This window comes from Vipera berus (genome assembly GCF_964194415.1).
Source record: "Vipera berus genome assembly, chromosome: 5".
Taxonomy (NCBI): Eukaryota; Metazoa; Chordata; class Lepidosauria; order Squamata; family Viperidae; genus Vipera; species Vipera berus.
In genome coordinates, this window is record NC_138207.1 from 43,890,231 (window position 1) to 43,907,582 (window position 17,352).

Sequence of the window (17,352 nt, forward strand, 5' to 3'; positions counted from 1 at the left end):
CTATATGCAATTCCTTAAAAATTGCAGCATAATCAAAAGAACGTCTTAAAAAGCAGTTATTCAGAATGTGTTTTCCTAATGACACAAATACTATCCAAATAGCAGATGGCTACCAGAAAAAAAATGTTTAACTGGGGCCTATATTATGGTCTTTTTACTACTAAATGAAGACCATCTTAAATGGTATGCTTTCAAAATTCTTTGCATACTATTACATTTTATTGAAATTTGGTTTTATATTGTTGATGATTTTGTTTTAGATTTAATGTCTGCATCTCACTCTTATGCTTTTAAATTTTATATTGCAATCTACAAAAAAATAATTACTGGAAAATATATCTATATGTATATCACAAATAAATCAGAATAAATAAAAACCTGATGTCTTGGTTTCAGTTTGTGGTTGCTGAGGCCCCAGTGGTGTGGTTTGAAGACCTTGAGTGCCAATTGGTGTAGCTGGATGTAGGCCTTGGGTTCCAATTGGCGTAGACTGTATTCCTTGAGCACTGATGGGTGCTGGCTGTATCCCCTGTGCACCAATTGGTGTAGACTGGATGCCCTGTATATGACGGGCGTGGGATGCATCTACTGTCATCAGCTGCATAGGATTAAGATGCACTGTCGAAGCTACTCCTACTCCAGTCTGAGCTGCTATGGCAGAATTCGGAGCCTGGGCTGAAACTGGGACAACATGCTTAATAAATATTCTGGTTTGTGTGGGAGTAATTAAGTACAATAATCTCAAATGCACCTCATACCTGATAATGTAATTATATATCAGTATTTTGATAGTTGCAAAAGTTTAAGATTTACGTGAATCAGATTTAGCTTTAAATCCACACAATGAACTATGCTGTTTCATATTGCTAAATATATTATAACTTGGATGAACATGATTAGTGCCACTAAACTTAAATTATTTGCTTTCACACCAACTCAAGAAAATATAATCAATTCATATCCCAGCTCCATTCATCACAGCATGTTCAATTAGCCAAACTATTATAGTAGATGATACAGTCTAGTATAGATAAAAACAAACCATATAATTGCGGAACTCATATAATAATACAGTGATGTGAATTTGAACCAGAAAGTATCTATTTCAATATTCTTTGAATTTACACGTATTGGATTTAGCTTGTATTTTCCAACAGTGCAATTTATACTTACAATGCAGAGAGCCTGTTTGCATAACATACAATCGAACCTCATTGCCAGAGTTGTTTCTTTGCAATGCATAAATCAGAATATTAATTTCTTATATGATGTTTGTAATTATTACTAAATAAATCATGTGGCTAATCTGGACACTTAGAAAAGCACTGAAAAGGCATTTTTCATATAGATTTCAGATTTTTATTAGTCATCTACCATTAAGACCGCTTATTTACATCTGAAGAAACTAGTTGAATAAATTACAAACATTTTGTTGTAAGCCAGCCAAAGACATTGGATATGACGGGTGGCAAATAAAATTTCATCAATAAATAAATATCTTAACAGTTTCAAAGTTTTCTTATATTATTTTAATTAAGCAAAAGATGATGAATGTGTTTTTCTACTTTTGCGTTCGGTGGCCACACTTTCACCTTAAATACTGTTTTTATGTACTGTATAAAGTTATACTGCTGTTCTAAGTAAAGCACCATTGTAAATTAGAGAAATTAGTGAATTCTTACCGGGATATTGGCGGATAGTGGATACAGAGCTGGTAATAGGTGTGTAAGTGTGGGCAGCCAAAGGGTACGAAGGAGGATATGTTGGTAAGAAATACTGAAATTGAACAGGCACTGACTGTCTAAAGGAGCAGAAATGAGAATTATTAAATATAGTCTTGCAATTAGATCCATTTAATAAATTATAGTTATGATTACTACATTTTATAATGCAAATTATAGATCTTATTTGTTAGCTTATTTGGAGACAACAGATTTGAAAAAAGTTTAGAAGGACGTTTGAAAAGATTGTGGAAGCAACTCATTTCTTTCTATACCTTGCTACATTATAATCCAATAAAAAGAATTAATATGGGGGTAAAGGAAAGAATTTTTTACGTATTACTTATTTAATGCCTTGGTATTTTTTTTTAAAAAAAATATCTCTCCATTCTGTTGGTAATTATCTAGGACAGCACTGTATACATTTGACAAACTTAGAAATGCATTTTTAAGCACATACACATTACAATCCATTTCTAAATACAACTGGGTTTGACATGCAGCATTTGACAAGGAGCGTTATACGTATGGTAGTACTTGACTTATGCCCACAGTTGAGAACAGACTGTGTCATGAGTTATTGCAGACATTAGTTGAGTCATTGCATGCACTCCTAACTCAAGTCATCATGATCATAAGTGCAAAATCATCTTAACCAACTGGTTAAAAATATAGCAAATTGCGATCACATGACTGCAGGATGCTGCAACAGATCATAACTGTGTGCCAGATGCCAAGTGTCTAAATTGTGATCATGTGACCGTAAGAGCAGGTGATAGTCATAAGTTCAAATTTAGATCGTAAATGACATTTTCAAAGGTTGTCATTAAGCAAATCGTTGAAAGTGGAGAACTACCTGTATTTACTATTAATTATCCTTCATTTCCTTGCATCTACATTACTAAAGCAACATAATTCAAGATATTTTCTGTCTGCATTTCCTAAGTGGGTTTGTGCCCAGGAATTTTAATTCTTTCAAAATCATAACAGATATCCAATAGAATTACACAATTACACAAAGTAACACCAGCTGCCTGCAATTAGTGCAGGTTCGCGTCCCACCAGGCTCAAGGTTGACTCAGACTTCCATCCTTCCAAGGTAGGTAAAATGAGGACCCAGATTGTTGGGGGCAATAAGCTGACTTTGTAATAATGCCGCTTGGGGTGTGTGTGAAAGCCCTAATAAGCAGGCATATACATAGAATGAAGGCTACTGCTAAGCTTGTAAGCCGCCCTGAGTCTTCGGAGAAGGGCGGGATATAAATGGAAATAAAATAAATAAATAAAATAAAAGGTTAATTATTTTAGAAACTGTAATAATATAGATTCCATGTAGCCAGGATTAAGATTCCTATATAAAAAAAATAAGCTCAGGTACCTATTATCATTTCTAGCTTCCATTGCCACTGGATTTGGAGATGCACGGTGACTAGATATGGGAATGAGATTACTCCTCTCTGCTGTATAATCAGACTGGATGCGGGGAGAAGTATGTGTGATTTGCTGGGGGACGACTTTAGCTGCATAGTAATAAGAGACAATCCAGTTATTCACCAAACTCAGTAAACTAAGACTAAGAAAATAACATATGTAGAAGATGATGTTCACGGAACCAAGCCTCTCTGTATTGTCCTTTTTAGGAGATCCTTTGCACAACTATGTGTTGTGTGCCAGTTGTGCCCTTTCCTGGATCTTGTGTCTCTGCACACAGTTACTTAAGCCCTGGTCAGAGCTACTCTTGAAAGGTATTCAGAAGCTACAACTGGTACAGAATATAGCGATGTGGACAGTTCTTGGGGCCACTATAGTGGTTCAGGTTGCATTGCTGTTAGCTTCCGGGTCCAATTAAAGATGTTGGTTATCATCTTTAAAGCCCTTCATGGCATGGCTCCAGGCTATCTGCAGAAACATCTCACCCCAATAGAAGTGGCTCATCCCACCCATGTTGGCAGAAGGGGCATGCTGCAAACCCCATCAGCTAAGGAATTCCAAGTGGTGGGATCCAGGAAAAGGGCCCTTTCTGTCCTCCAAAACATCATGCCCTCCAATGTGAGATTCACACCCATCCTTTTGGCCTTCTGAAAAAACCTGAAGACCTGGCTCTACCAACTGACCTGGGGCCCCACTGGGGACATGTCATTCTGGGGCTAGTTAATGAACTCTCATCTTCCCCTGTGTGCATCTTGCTCTCTTCCTTCCCATTTTGTCAATTTTAAATCAATTTTAGTGATAATATTTATCATTTTAAGGTTTTACCTTGTTTTTATGATTATAAGCGACCTCTAGGCAAGATGGGTGGCATATAAGTTTAATAAATAATAAACTGCCTACCTCTGGGAAAAACAAAAATAATACTTAAATATTACAAATCAAATTACAGTATAAAAATAGAACCTACTCACCAACTGGGATGTTTGAAGTGGTCACAGCTGTTGCATGGGATGAATGTGAAGGCATAGTCACAGTGACAATTGTGCTAGTGGCTGCTTGAGTGTGAGATATGGAACCTAGAAGAAAAATGTAACACAATTAAATCTTTGTTTAGAAAATGTCAATGAATATAGATGAGAAGAACAGAATAATCTATGCAAGAAAATATATTCTATCGATAGAAGCAAATTAAAAGAAATGTCAAGCAGTATTTTTCACATGGTATTGCACTGTGGGGCTAATTAAAAGGGATATACCCCAAATCCTAGCCCTTATCTGTGCCCCTACAATATTGCTTTCTCCCAAAATGTTACATATGGCTCATGACCACCAAAATGTTGCTACTCTCACTCATTTCATTATTGTGAAAGACAAAATATTTAGTTTGAACAGGGTTTTGCAACATTAATAAATAGTTTTTCAGTTTTACAAATAGTTCCGAAGAAATGCTGAACCACAGATACTTACCAGCTGTAGTCACAGAAGGAATAGTATTAGTTGCTAAAATTGGTGCCACAGTTGCTGCTGCTACTGGAGTACCAGTACTAAAAATTGTTTTCTGTAGAGGAAAGTTGTATATGAAAAACTGTTGAAAATGTGCTTAAAAATCTTACTGTATCAGCTTGAACTAGTCGCCATGCTATTAGCCCTTACAAAACATAATACTTACATGTGGTTAAAGCCATGGTTTATTGAATAAAGTAAATGATCTCAGTTACTGCATTAAGCTATCATTGAGCATAATATGCAGTAATTGAGATCATGCAATTTATTAAGTTAAAAAAACCTCTTGCTTCCAAAATGTGATGTGTGAATGCCCCAATGGAGAAGTAACTGGTTGGATTGCATTAATTTACCTGAGCCATGGGGTGAAGCTGTTGTTTTTGTGTTCCTATGGCTGGATGGGAAGGCAAAGTAATTCTGGTTGCTGTATCCCTTGGTTGAGCAGGACGCTGAATACTGATAGGTGCAGAAGGCGGGTGCTGTTGAATTGACAGTGCTGGCCGACTGTTTTTTAAAAGAAAGGTTATTGTACTTACGATAATTAAAAGACACAAAGAGATATAACTTAAGATATGGATTATCTAAATTAGTATGTAAACAGCAAGTACTATCATCTTGGAACATGAATCAGGATGATTTCATATTACATAGACAACTTACAGTGCATGGAAGCTGATTAGCATAGCAAAATACTGAGCAAAAATGGCTTGGCTCATGGAGCAATTATCTAAGAAGGCAATCTGAAACAGCTTCTATATAGCAGACAGATCATGCAATGTGATCCTCTAGTGCAAACAGACCAACATGCAAATACATATATGCATTCCAATTATATACTTGGTCTACTTAATGCCGTGTTCTGTAGTGGTTACCTGAGAGTAGATTCTGTAGCATGTGTGGTTGTTGTAGTAATAACAGGTGACTGAGCCCTTGTGGCTGAGACTGTTGCAACTACAGCAGGCGGAATAGTACTAGAAGTTGTCACAGCAGGCCGAGACTATATGTAGGCAAGAAAAAAATAGCATCTTATCAGCATTGCAATTTCGTTATTGTAAGAAATTTCAATTTCAGAATCTGCTTCTTTAAAAAATGAGACCTAATATTTAAGTTATATCCTAAATAATATTAAGCTGTATAAAATATGATAAAAATTGTCAGAAGGCATTATTTTTAGAGCAGTAGAAAAGAAAAAAATTCATGACAACCTCACAAGAATAAAAAAATACTTTACATATAAATAAGTTTCAAAAATTAATCAACTACCACATTGAAGCTCTTAAATAGAAAGGCATCTTGAAGTTCATTATTAAATATATTTTATTTACAGTAGTTTTTCCAAACTATTCCTAGAAGAAAAGAAGTTGCCAGATTTCCCAGATTATTCATGCAGTGAGCCACCAAATCTGCAAAGTGATTTCTTACTGAAAGAGACAACAGAGAAGCATTAAAACACTTGCCTGGATAGGTTGATGAATGATATGCTGAACTGCTGGTTGAGCTGTTGCTGCATTTGGCAACTGCGAAGCTGGCCTCAAGACAGTTGTTACTTTAGAACTTGACATCACAGCAGCAGCAGCTGCACCTGAAAGAAATCAAACTCATATGACTGAACATTTAATGTTCCATTTTAAAAGTGTCAGATTAGTTGCAGCTTTTATGCAGGAGACACGATAAAAAATTAAGAAGGAATACTACCAGTACACATGATTCCAACTGTATACAACAGTGAGATTAGCCATACTTAAAACCACAGATTGGAAGAAGCCAATTGGGCCATCCAATCCAACATTTTGTGCAGAACTCCAAATTAGAGCATTCCTAACAAACTACCCAGTGGTTAATCTATCCAGTGAGGGAAAGCACATCATTTCCCTTGTAAGTTGGTTTCATTATCAATTCCATTATCATAAGGGAAAAACCCCCAAACATTTAATTGTAATTTGTCTTCCCTTTAAGGCCATTATTCTGACTCCTCCATATGGGATGACAGAGACCATAGAGAACTTTTTTCCATGCAACTTCCTCTCAGAACCTTAAGCAGTGGTAGATTTATCCACACCTAGTCTCTTTTCAAGGCTAGATATATTCAGTCTCCTTAGTTTGGTCATATAAATTTTTAAGGGTAGCTTATCTGTGGGTAGCACATTTTTATGGCATTTTGACTAAAAATTTGAAGGCTACCTACTACAGCTTACCCACAGATGGTCTTATTCCAGAGTATATACAGAATATAATAATTATATTCATAATTATTAAGTTATTAGAAAAAATCATTATTAAGAAAATATGCTATCGATCTGGTTAAACCTTTGTTATCGTTGAAAAATGGAGAAAGAGGGAAAGACCATATGACTTCAGGAGAACAAATGCCACTATATGTATAAAACACTATCCATCTGGTTCAGAAGATCTGAAGTTATTTAATGTCAGAACATCCTCCCCATGTTTCTATGATAACATCAAAGAAATTCAGCCACCTGGATTGCCCAATGGAACATATATTCTGCTTTCAAAGAAGATAAGTCTGACTTATTTTGATATTTTTTTTTAATAATTGTTTGGATAAATTACAGTGAATCATACACTGTGGTAAACCATGAACTATAACATCACCATTTCAATCAGGCTGCTAAGACAAACCTAAACAACTGTTCTTCTTAGAGCTTAGCATAATGTAAATGCAGTTCAAGACTTAATTTCTTTAATGGGACTTGAAGTGTGAGTCTCAATGACTAACTGCAGTCAACATTAACATACAATCATAACCATACTGTGATATGTCCTAAGCAACTGAATTTTTTTAGGATCAATGAAAAATTTCATACCACAAAGATGTATTATGATATCTCCCCACAAGAATGTAGTTAAATGAAATTGCTTCAGATTCAACTCCAGCCTTCTCTAGATGCTTCACTTTAGGAGTAACCTCTATATCAGACATGTCAAACACAAGGCCCGGGGGCCGGATCCGGCCCGCGAAGTGGTTTCATGTGGCCCGTGAAGCCATCCTGGAAAGAGTGAGGGAACGGCCCCCACTGCCTTGGCCATGGCCCAGAGTCCCTCCTTCTGCCAGAGACCCTCAGAGCTGTCTCACTCCAGCCCAGGCCCCCCATAGGCACCCTTGATGCGAACGATGTAGAGCTGGCCACACCCACCCAGTAGGCCATACGCACTCTAGCCACGCCCACCCAGTAGGCCACGCCCACCCTGGCCATACCCACCCGGCCCCCTGAGGGTAACCGTAATGCTGATGCGGCCCTCAATGAAATTGAGTTTGACACCCCTGCTCTATATTAACCATATCTGAAACTTATCCAAACAAGATTGCTATATAATCATTTGCTCCAAGAAAATACAATTAAATTTATTACCTCGAGGCAAATGAGAAGCTCCAATATGTAAGGGAGGCCCAGGAGCACTACTTCGGATAATTGACATCTGAACATTGGTTGTCATAATGTGGTGCACGCTGTTGGGATGCCCCTGCATATAAAATAAAATAATTCTTTTTAAAAATTACATAAAAAATCTTCTGTAGAATTGATTGGAAAAGTTTAATTCACAAACTACAATTAACTTAATTGTATAGCTATTATACAATTATTAACTATGGTTAATCTGAAGTTTGAAAGCAAATACAAAAGTAAAATTTAAATATACATCTTTACAGTAGAAGCATATTCAAGGCTTTTTCATTCTTTTTCATAGCCTTAAGATATAAGCATTGTATTTGAGCAGGAAAAAAATAATACCTGTTGTCCGCTTATTGTTGCTACAGGGATAGCAGATGCCTGTGGGATGCTACTCTCCATTGTTACAGTAACCTGCCCAGGGACTTTGGTGGGACCAGACAGAGTAGATGGTGGTGCTGGTGGTGCTGGTGCAATAGGACGACTGGGTATTCCGGTCTTCAAAGAAGACTGCAAATAACATAAAGATACAATTGTTGGCTCTTTACATAGAAATAATATGAGTATGTAACAGTTATTTTTCCTTGTGGCAGGAACAGGCAACAAGTAGCTTTTCAGATATTGCTGCATTATAAACTCTCAACATCCCTACGGCCATGTTGCTAAGGTAGTTGGAATTTGGCAATATCTGGACGTCATCGTGTACCACTGCCTTAGAAGTCAGAATTGCAAAGACAGCAAAAGACAGCAAGCGCTACCTATGCAAAGCTGAAGGAACAGTGGACCACCTACTTAGCTGCTGCAAGAACACTGCACAGACTGACTACAAGCAATGGCATGACAAAGTAGCAACAATGGTGCATTGGAAGATCTGTAAGAAATATCATTTGCCTGCAAGCAAGAACTTGTGGGATCATATAATAGAGAAAGTCATAGAAAATGAAGAAGCTAAATTTGCTTTGGGATTTTAGAATTCAAACAGATAGGCACCTGCCACATCTGGTAGTTAACAATTATCGATAAGACAAAAAAGTCTGGATAGTGGACATGGCAGTACTTGGAGACAGCAGAATGGAACAGAAGGAACTGGAGAAGATAACTAAATACGAAGACCTATAAATAGAAATAGAACAACTATGGCAAAAGAAAGCAAGGGTAGTACCAATAGTCATAGGCACCTTGGGTTCAACCTAAAACAACTGAAGCACCATGTGAACACCATCAGCATTGACAAATTCACTATCAATCAATTGCAAAAGTCGGCTTTACTTGGAACAGTGTACAGCCTGTTCCTTAATAAAGACAGAAACAGATAGCAAATGCTGCCTCTGCAAAGAAGCTGAAATTAGCTGCCACAAGATCACACAGATTGACTACAAACCTTGGCATGACAAAGTAACAACAATAGTGCATTGGAGTATCTTCAAGAAATACCATTTGCCTGCAAGCAGTAACTGGTGGGACCACAAAATAGACAAAGTAGTAGAAAGTGAAAATGCTGAAGTGCCCTTGGATTTTATAATTCAAACAGATAAATACCCCTAATAAGAAAAGTTCAGGTTTAAAGTCTACATGTTTCCCCAGCATCTTTTCTAGCCAAGTATGTATTTTTGTCCAATATTTCTTTGCTTTAACACATGTCCACCATAAATGATAATAAGTACCTGGTTTGTGATTGCATTTTCAATATTTATCCAACATATTTTTAAACATTTTTGTTAGTCTTGCTGGTGGCAAGTGCCATCTATAAAACATTTTGGGTACTATACTAAATTTCATTACCTTGATAAGCCCCTCAGGAAAGGGAAGTGACACTGTTGGAGCCAAATGAGCTGGAGGAGCTGCCACTGTAACTGGTACACCAGATGGCACTGTATGGTGTTGAGTCAACATTTGCACTTGTGGATATGGTCGAACTACCACTGTTTCCTGCTTCTCTTCACGGGACTGAAGAGAGCCAGCAGGAACCACATGATCTCTGGGAGTCACTTCCAATTCTCGATTCGATTCATCACTTACTACCGGAGAAGGGGGGGAAAAACAGTATAGAGAAATTAAACTATTATGAAAGGTGACTATCAAACTCTGTAAACATTCTGTTTAGTTTCAGTGGATTTGCTTCCTTACAACATCATTTTTGGTAAAAATGCCTTACCTGTTGCTGGATTTATCAGTCCAGCAGATCCACTGGTGGAGATTGGAGGAACTGGACCTAGACTTGGGGGAGGGGGTCCAGTACGGGGAAACTGCTGAGAACTCATTTCCACCTGTGAAGCACACATGCAGTTGTAAGAAATTCAAATGCCCAAATTATGGAATACTTTTGTTGAGAATTCTTAGTGAAATCCAGTGCCTGCACTTTTGCTTTTATCATATTGTTATTTACAATTGACTTGTAAAGCACTCTCAAACCAAAATTCCAGTTATATAGTTCAAACAGCTCAATTATGTTTATAATAAATGAATGCAACAGCAGCTGGAAATCAAATCAGTTTTTAGACATTCAGAAGACAACTATCAATGTTAAATAATAATGTGAAACAAATCAACTAGTTGTGTTTATGCAAAATAAGTTGCACTGTGTTCAGAGATAACCAATTAAGTTTGCAGAGAAAGGAGTTTTAAATGTGTTTTGAGTAAGATTTTTCTATTGAAATCAGTTTTAGGAAGCGTAATAAATACCATAACCATGAACTTGTATAAGCCTGACACTGAACTCCAAGTATTAGTCACATACTAAAGATCTGGCTCATTGCTTAGCACAAGTTATACAAACTGGGGATAACTATCAGTGATTTCATGTTTTTGTAAAGTAATGCAATTTTATATACATGTCTCTGGAAATAATCCTCCTTAAACTAATTTAGGAGAGGGTGGATGGATGGCTGGACTAAATGAGGGATAGATAGTAGTTCTCAAAGCATAAGAACACTGTCCTCTGAATTGTTTCTCTGCTTCCTAGTGGATATAAAACATTTCTGTATCAAAGTCTGAGAATGAAAGCATAACAAAGAACACCATTGTCTATCAGGTGTCAGACTGAAGAGCAAAAATTGGCTATTTCTGGGAACTGCAAGCAGATATTTCTTAATCAATAAATTAGTCTTAAATTGTAAAAACGGTGTCATTTTTATCACACCATTGATCCACATTATATTGGTACTTTTTGTTGAAATTTTCCGAAGACCCAGTCAGAGGTCCTAGCCCTCGATTAGATTCCCTGCGTTTCTCGTTAAGCTTTCAGTCTCCTGGACTCACAAACTACATTGCAGGCATGCCCTAATGCAGGCTGTTAGGACACCCAGGGTGAACATAGTGCTGCAACTTCTATTCTACATATTACAAATTTATATTTAAACGAAATGTGGCTCGCAGTGGCTCCAAGGCGACCTAGCCTCAAGCCCGATAGCAATGGGAACTTCGCCTTCCAAATAAGGCAGTCCGGGCTAAAGGCTGTTTCCAACTTTCTGTTTCGGAGAGCGTCGCGATAGGAAGAGCTTTGAAGGCAAAGCTCTCAGACGAAAAGCGAATCATGACGAACGCAAAACGCTCCTAGAACTAGCGGCGAAGCCCACAATCAGACCCCAGCCAGAGGCGTCACATGAAGCTCCTCCCTTTCTCTCGGATCCGGGCGGAATTATTCTCTTGAAATAAGTTCGGCCCACTGGCTTCGCCGTTAAAAGTCCAGCCCCTTCTCACACCGGCCAATTGGAAAGCCTTATCTTCCAGCAGTTTACCAATCCGGATCAAAGAAAAGCCTTACGTGCCAGCCAATAGGGAAACGCAGATTGGCTACGCCTGGTTACCAATAAGAAAATAAGTAATGGCTAATTAGGGCCAGCTAAAGCCCGCCTCCCATCCCTCCCTGGTCACTATGTGAAAACAGACGCGCAGAATAAGGGACCCGGATGTTCAGACAGAATAAAAAAGCTGCAGCTACCGACAACAATCCCTCTTCCCCCCCCCGCGCGCACAGCCTCTAGGAGAAAAGAGAAAGGAATCGCTCGGGTTAATAGCTACTGATCCGTGACTAGAAGGAACGATGAGGGCTTCAGGCAGACCCCTATCTTCAAGGCCAGCCCTTCCCTCGACCCACGACTTACCTGCTGAGGAGGGCGCGGCGGAATCCCTCCGGAAAAACTCGCAGAAGCACTACGACCCGCACTGACACCGAGGGGGCTCAGTCGGGAGTGTTGCTTCCGCTGCTGCAGCAAACCACCCCTCCCCCTTCAGATCGATTGGGTCTCGAGGCGTCCCGCCCACCGCGGTGATACTTTCGCCTCGTTGTGCGCGGCCATTGGCTGAGCCGCGGGTGGCGGAAAGAGTCTTGGGAGTTGCAGTTCGACATCCGAACGGTGGCTAAGTCAGGTGTCGCGAGATGTTGAGGCAAAAGAAAGATGCGATTGGTCGCCTACAAGGAGACGGAACACTACGCTTGTCTCCGCCCACTAGCCACAGGATTGGCTGACCGTCTCCCGTGGAGACAGCTTTGGGAGGCGGAGCGGGGCTCTCCTGTTCCTAGAAGACGGCGGGAAATTGGCTTGCTGTCGGTCAGTGGTAACAAAGATTGAACGCCCTTTTTATTTTTTGTTAGTTCACGTCTGTTTTCCAAACGGGAAAAGCAAAAGCAGGATTATCTTCCGTGAAGTTTTTCTCCATACATGAACAGTATTTGATGAGGAGTTCGACCAGCTCTATCGCGCGCGTATTGTTAGTACAATATGTAATATGGCTCTGTTCAAGCAGCTATTGGTTGAATAATCTTCGCGATCTATTTGCCAAATGTGTTAGGTAGCAACCCCCAAAATCCCTAGTACAGCCTATAACTCGACAATTGCATGGTAGGAGCATCCCGCTACGTGTGGACATCAGTTTGAAATCCCAGTTGAGTTGTGATGCTCAGGAATTTCAGACACTCAGTTCTTCCCCCTCTGTTTTTAATTCCCTAACATTTACACACAAGATAAAGGAGGCTCGCATATGAAGTAGACTCTGGTGTCTGAAGTAAATTCTATTTTCTGTGTTAACACAGGAACAATAGTGAGCCTTGCTGGCTTGATTAGCCAAATTATCTTAATCCTGAAGATTAGCAGAATTTATCTGTTGTCATAGATATGTAGGATTAAAAGTGTTTCTCTACAATTTCAGAACATGATATAAATTACATTTACTTTTCATTTTTAAAGCTTTGGAGAAACTAGACATATGAAAGATTTTCCAAAAGTTTTTCTACTGCAGCGTTTCCCAACCTTAGGAACTTGAAGATGCGTGAACTTCAACTCCCAGAATTCCCCAGCCAGCTATGCTGGCTGGGGAATTCTGGGAGTTGAAGTCCACGCATCTTCAAGTTCCTAAGGTTGGGAAACGCTGTTCTACTGGTATTCCAGTAAAGTTCCAGATTTAATAATAAGATTTGTATCTAAACTCCTCAACCTTTATTAGAAAGAATATTACTAAAAAGCACTATGTAACAAAAATGATTCCAGCTTTACAAGCTGCAACAATTTCCTGCTTCAAATATATAGAAATAAAATATTTTTCTTCAGCCACACATACAATTCTTTCTCTATAGCGTTCTAATTGTGGTTGAAATGGCTTCTGACAGTAGGATTAACATATAAAAGTACTTATATTGCTCTGCCATGAATGGAAGTCTTGCATAATCTCGCATGAATTGACACTAGAAACATTTTCTCAATTATAATGTAGTGGCTCCCTATTAGCATAACTTGTTTTTCAGTGCTTGTATGAATTGTGAATGTGGGGGATTCACAATGAAAGGTCTGACCGTCAGAAATTCATGCTTATTGGAGGAGTCATATAATAAATGAGCTGACTACAGAAATAGATTGTGGATAGAGCAATGTTACCTTCTTGTAATTGCAATCTAAAAACATAGGTCTTTAGAGTCTGATCTCTGCTTTCATGTGCATTGCTAAAAAAAAGTGTGAAAAGGGACAGGGAAAAGAAGCTTAAATGATAAAGTTTGGCTAAAAAACTGAAAATTATCCTGGCCAGCTTTTAAGTAATAATGCAATGTAATGCTCACTTTTCTGAGATTTCTCCAGGCTGTGCTGTATAGGTAACCTAAACACCTTGAACAGGATGGGATGGAACGGAACACTCCTAGATTCTGTTGCACAACTCCCTACACGCAGAGTTGGTAAACAATGAAAGAGATCGTGCAATTTCCTTATTTGCGAACGTAAATGAGAATATATTCACAGGCAGAACGGCAAAATAAGAATCTAGGATCCCGGAAGAGCACGGCCGATATTTGCAGCACTTCACAAAAGAGAGACAAACATTAGAAAACACGGTATTTAATGAGGAGACATGGGAAACCAACTTCCCACCGTCTTTTGGCGAACCCGAAAGCCCTGCTTTGCCTTCCGAAGCCGTATACCCGGAAAAGGGCAGCCAATCCTGGGGCTAGTAGGCGGAGACAAGCCTTCTAGGCGGCCAATTACATTTCTCTCTTTTTTTTCCTTGCTATCTCGCGACACCTGACTTAGCAGCCGTGCGGATTTCGAACTGCAATTCCCAAGGGTCTTTTCGCTACCAGGGGCTCAGCCAATGGCCGCGCACAACGAGACGAAAGTCTCACCGCTTTGGGCGGGGCACCCCGAGACCCAATCACCGTTCTGACGGTGGGGAAGGGTGGTTTGCTGCAGCAGCGGAAGCAAAGCTCCCGAGTGAGCCCCTTCGGCTTCAGCGCGCGTCATAGCGCTTCTAGTGTTGGGGACGTTTCCGGGGGGATCTCGCCGCTCCTTACGCAGCAGGTAAGGCAGTGGATCGAGGGAAGGGATGGGCTCGAGGACAAGCTCTGCCTCGAGGAACCCTACTGTCCTGCTAAACTTTACGTCAGCATTCCCCCTAGCCCAGGGGTAGGCAACCTCGGCTCTTTTATGACTCATGGACTTCAACTCCCAGAATTCCTGAGCCAGCTTAGCTGGCTCAGGAATTCTGGGAGTTGAAGTCCATGAGTCATAAAAGAGCCGAGGTTGCCTACCCCTGCCTTAGCCAGATGTCCTGGATTGCTCTCATCCCCGAATCTTCACGCTTGCGTTGGGTGGGCATAATAGAAACTGCAGCGCCACATATTTGGTCTGTCACGCGTTAGGGGATCACGTTACATTCAGTTATGCACAATAACCTGCCATCGGTTTTAGACTGATAATGTGCCCGCCCCGTTTCCTTTTCCTGTATTTGCAAAAGAAAGTACCTTTGGGTTTTTGTGCCAGTGTCGTGTAATGTACTTAAGCAATTAGGACTTTTTTATAAATAAATAAAAAACTTGCTAGTTTGGCAGTTGGAAATGGAGCGTTAAGGCATCGTCCGATCTTTTACGAAATCTAAATGATCTGCGACTTTCTATAGAAATAATGAGAATCTGAAACGCAGAAACCCTTTCTATTCTTTGCGTGGGGAGGTAGAAGGATGAAGAGCGGAAAAGTCTGCGATGGGAATTTGCTGTCTGGTGCTTTTGAGGAGTTTTGTGCCTACATCTTTGTTTTATATATTTATTGTATTAAACAAGCACATACGGCAATCCATCCACTAGAAGGGACTCTGGAAGGCTAAGAAATACACAAAACAATACAATTATAAATACTATTTGAATGCAAAAAAGCACTGGTGCTTTGATAAAACTGACATCCATATTCAATCACACCATGCCAGCGCCATCAACTGCCTCATATCCTGATCTCTACCTGGGGAAAGCCAGATTTTCACATTTTTCCTGAAGGCCAGCAGGTTTGGAACTATATGCATTTCTTGTGGGACTGGGGGTGGCTCTTTCATAAGGAAAGGGCCATGACAAAGAAGGTATATTTCTGAGGTTCCCACCAAGTGACACTGTTTCATAAACAGTGCTCTAGTTATGTCATGAACCACTTCATACCCTGCAGTGCCTTTGGGACCTGCAGGGTACCATCCATGCATAGAAAGTTTGCATAGCCACAATCCAATCTGAAACTGCTGTCGCTTTCTTATTACAAAGAGTGACTAAGAATTGATTAAACTGCAACTTCAGGAACTATTCCCAATTTCCTCTGGAACTCCACTGGGTTAAACTTCAATAAATCCCTACCTTATGTGGCCAAAATTTTAAGGATAATTATCTGACACATAAGGAGGGCACCAGACTAGTTACTCCTGATCTGTAATTTAAATCAAGATCAGGATTCTCAATTATCTTAAGTGTTCCTGGATTTTCTTCCATTTTTCTTTAGTTAGTATACAGGAATAATGGATGTTGCAATTTCTGTAGCATCGATTTTATTATCATTGAATCTGTCCTATATGCTCTTTAAATTTTTGCATAGAAAAAATTCTGATAATCGTTGGAAGTCTTATTACTATGGGTGGGTGGTTTACATTTCTTACGGACTGAATTTTAAAGATTCATATTTTCACTTTTTTAGTGTTTTTTAAGATGGGGACTGTAAGTGCACTTATTGGAATTTGGATGACCTTCTCCCTAGTTGAAGCACATTCAAAAGCTGTTACAACATCCTTAACTACCAAGTGGTTTTCCACACCTCTGTTACTTGAAGCAAGGTAAAAATGTTGACAGTGTCTTACCCCCCCCAAAACATTTTATGTGTATATATAAAATCTCATTTATTCATGTTACAGTCTTGTATGTCTTAACACTATTATCATACGTTGCTGTGAGTTGGATTGTCTTAGAAAGTTGATGAATCAATATATAAATTCAATATTGTAAATATATGCAGGTAAGCTAAGAGCCCTGTTTTGCTTAAAAATGCCCAGTGAATTCATAAAAAATGACATTTGAACCAACATCTTCTAAACTGCAGTGTTTTCTCGGTTTTTAAAATTTAATGGATACAGTGCTACCTTTTTAAAATGAGACTATTTTTTTCCAGTGAATTTTTAGCAGAAGAAGATAACGAGAAATTCTGGAATTTTGTTGAGACTTGCCAAAACTTTCAGTCATCTAATCATGATGGTAATTGTTTTTATCCTTGTTTGGTTTATCAGTTAGATAAATTATTTAGTCTAGAAGATTTTTTTAAAATTAAATAACTTCATTATAACTGCAGAATGTTACATTTTACTATTTATCTGACTGTTCTGCAGGCTATGTGGACAGCAGTGATATTAGGCATGCCTTAATTATTAATGGATTATTTATTTATTTATTATTTATTTATTTATTTATTTATTTATTTATTTATTTATTTATTTATAATCCCATTTATATCCCGCCCTTCTCTGAAGACTCAGGGCGGCTTACAATCTTAGCACAAATCAAT

At 38.9% G+C, this 17,352-nt stretch overlaps 2 protein-coding genes and 1 long non-coding RNA gene across 8 annotated transcripts in view; 2 read left to right on the forward strand and 1 right to left on the reverse strand.

Moving 5' to 3' along the window:
* Positions 1-9,971, forward strand: part of LOC308668632 — a 27,672-nt gene extending 17,701 nt beyond the window's left edge. The window contains exon 3 of the long non-coding RNA XR_014026554.1: positions 8,659-9,971. This is a non-coding gene — a long non-coding RNA (uncharacterized lncRNA). The remainder of the gene's footprint in view (positions 1-8,658) is intronic.
* The window catches only part of SAP130 (Sin3A associated protein 130), a 23,979-nt gene extending 11,692 nt beyond the window's left edge, over positions 1-12,287 (reverse strand). For 2 of the 4 annotated variants that reach the window (XM_081328663.1, XM_081328661.1), the window contains exons 1-12: positions 10,221-10,555; positions 9,848-10,083; positions 8,408-8,575; positions 8,027-8,138; positions 6,113-6,237; positions 5,528-5,652; positions 5,009-5,159; positions 4,620-4,710; positions 4,124-4,228; positions 3,100-3,241; positions 1,683-1,801; positions 379-681 (exon numbers count right to left, since the gene is read on the reverse strand). In XM_081328663.1, the coding sequence (XP_081184789.1) occupies positions 379-681; positions 1,683-1,801; positions 3,100-3,241; positions 4,124-4,228; positions 4,620-4,710; positions 5,009-5,159; positions 5,528-5,652; positions 6,113-6,237; positions 8,027-8,138; positions 8,408-8,575; positions 9,848-10,083; positions 10,221-10,347 (1,804 nt within the window). In that variant the 5' untranslated portion in view covers positions 10,348-10,555. Of the gene's footprint in view, positions 1-378; positions 682-1,682; positions 1,802-3,099; positions 3,242-4,123; positions 4,229-4,619; positions 4,711-5,008; positions 5,160-5,527; positions 5,653-6,112; positions 6,238-8,026; positions 8,139-8,407; positions 8,576-9,847; positions 10,084-10,220; positions 10,556-12,168 lie in introns of those variants that run through there. The other 2 variants (XM_081328662.1, XM_081328660.1) reach the window with 2 other exon arrangements.
* Positions 12,288-14,706: 2,419 nt separating this feature from the next.
* Positions 14,707-17,352, forward strand: part of UGGT1 (UDP-glucose glycoprotein glucosyltransferase 1) — a 55,083-nt gene continuing 52,437 nt past the window's right edge. For 2 of the 3 annotated variants that reach the window (XM_081329852.1, XM_081329854.1), the window contains exons 1-3: positions 14,707-14,847; positions 16,495-16,630; positions 16,963-17,045. In XM_081329852.1, coding sequence (XP_081185978.1) covers positions 16,506-16,630; positions 16,963-17,045 — 208 coding nt within the window. In that variant the 5' untranslated portion in view covers positions 14,707-14,847; positions 16,495-16,505. The remainder of the gene's footprint in view (positions 14,848-16,494; positions 16,631-16,962; positions 17,046-17,352) is intronic. The other variant, XM_081329853.1, reaches the window with a different exon arrangement.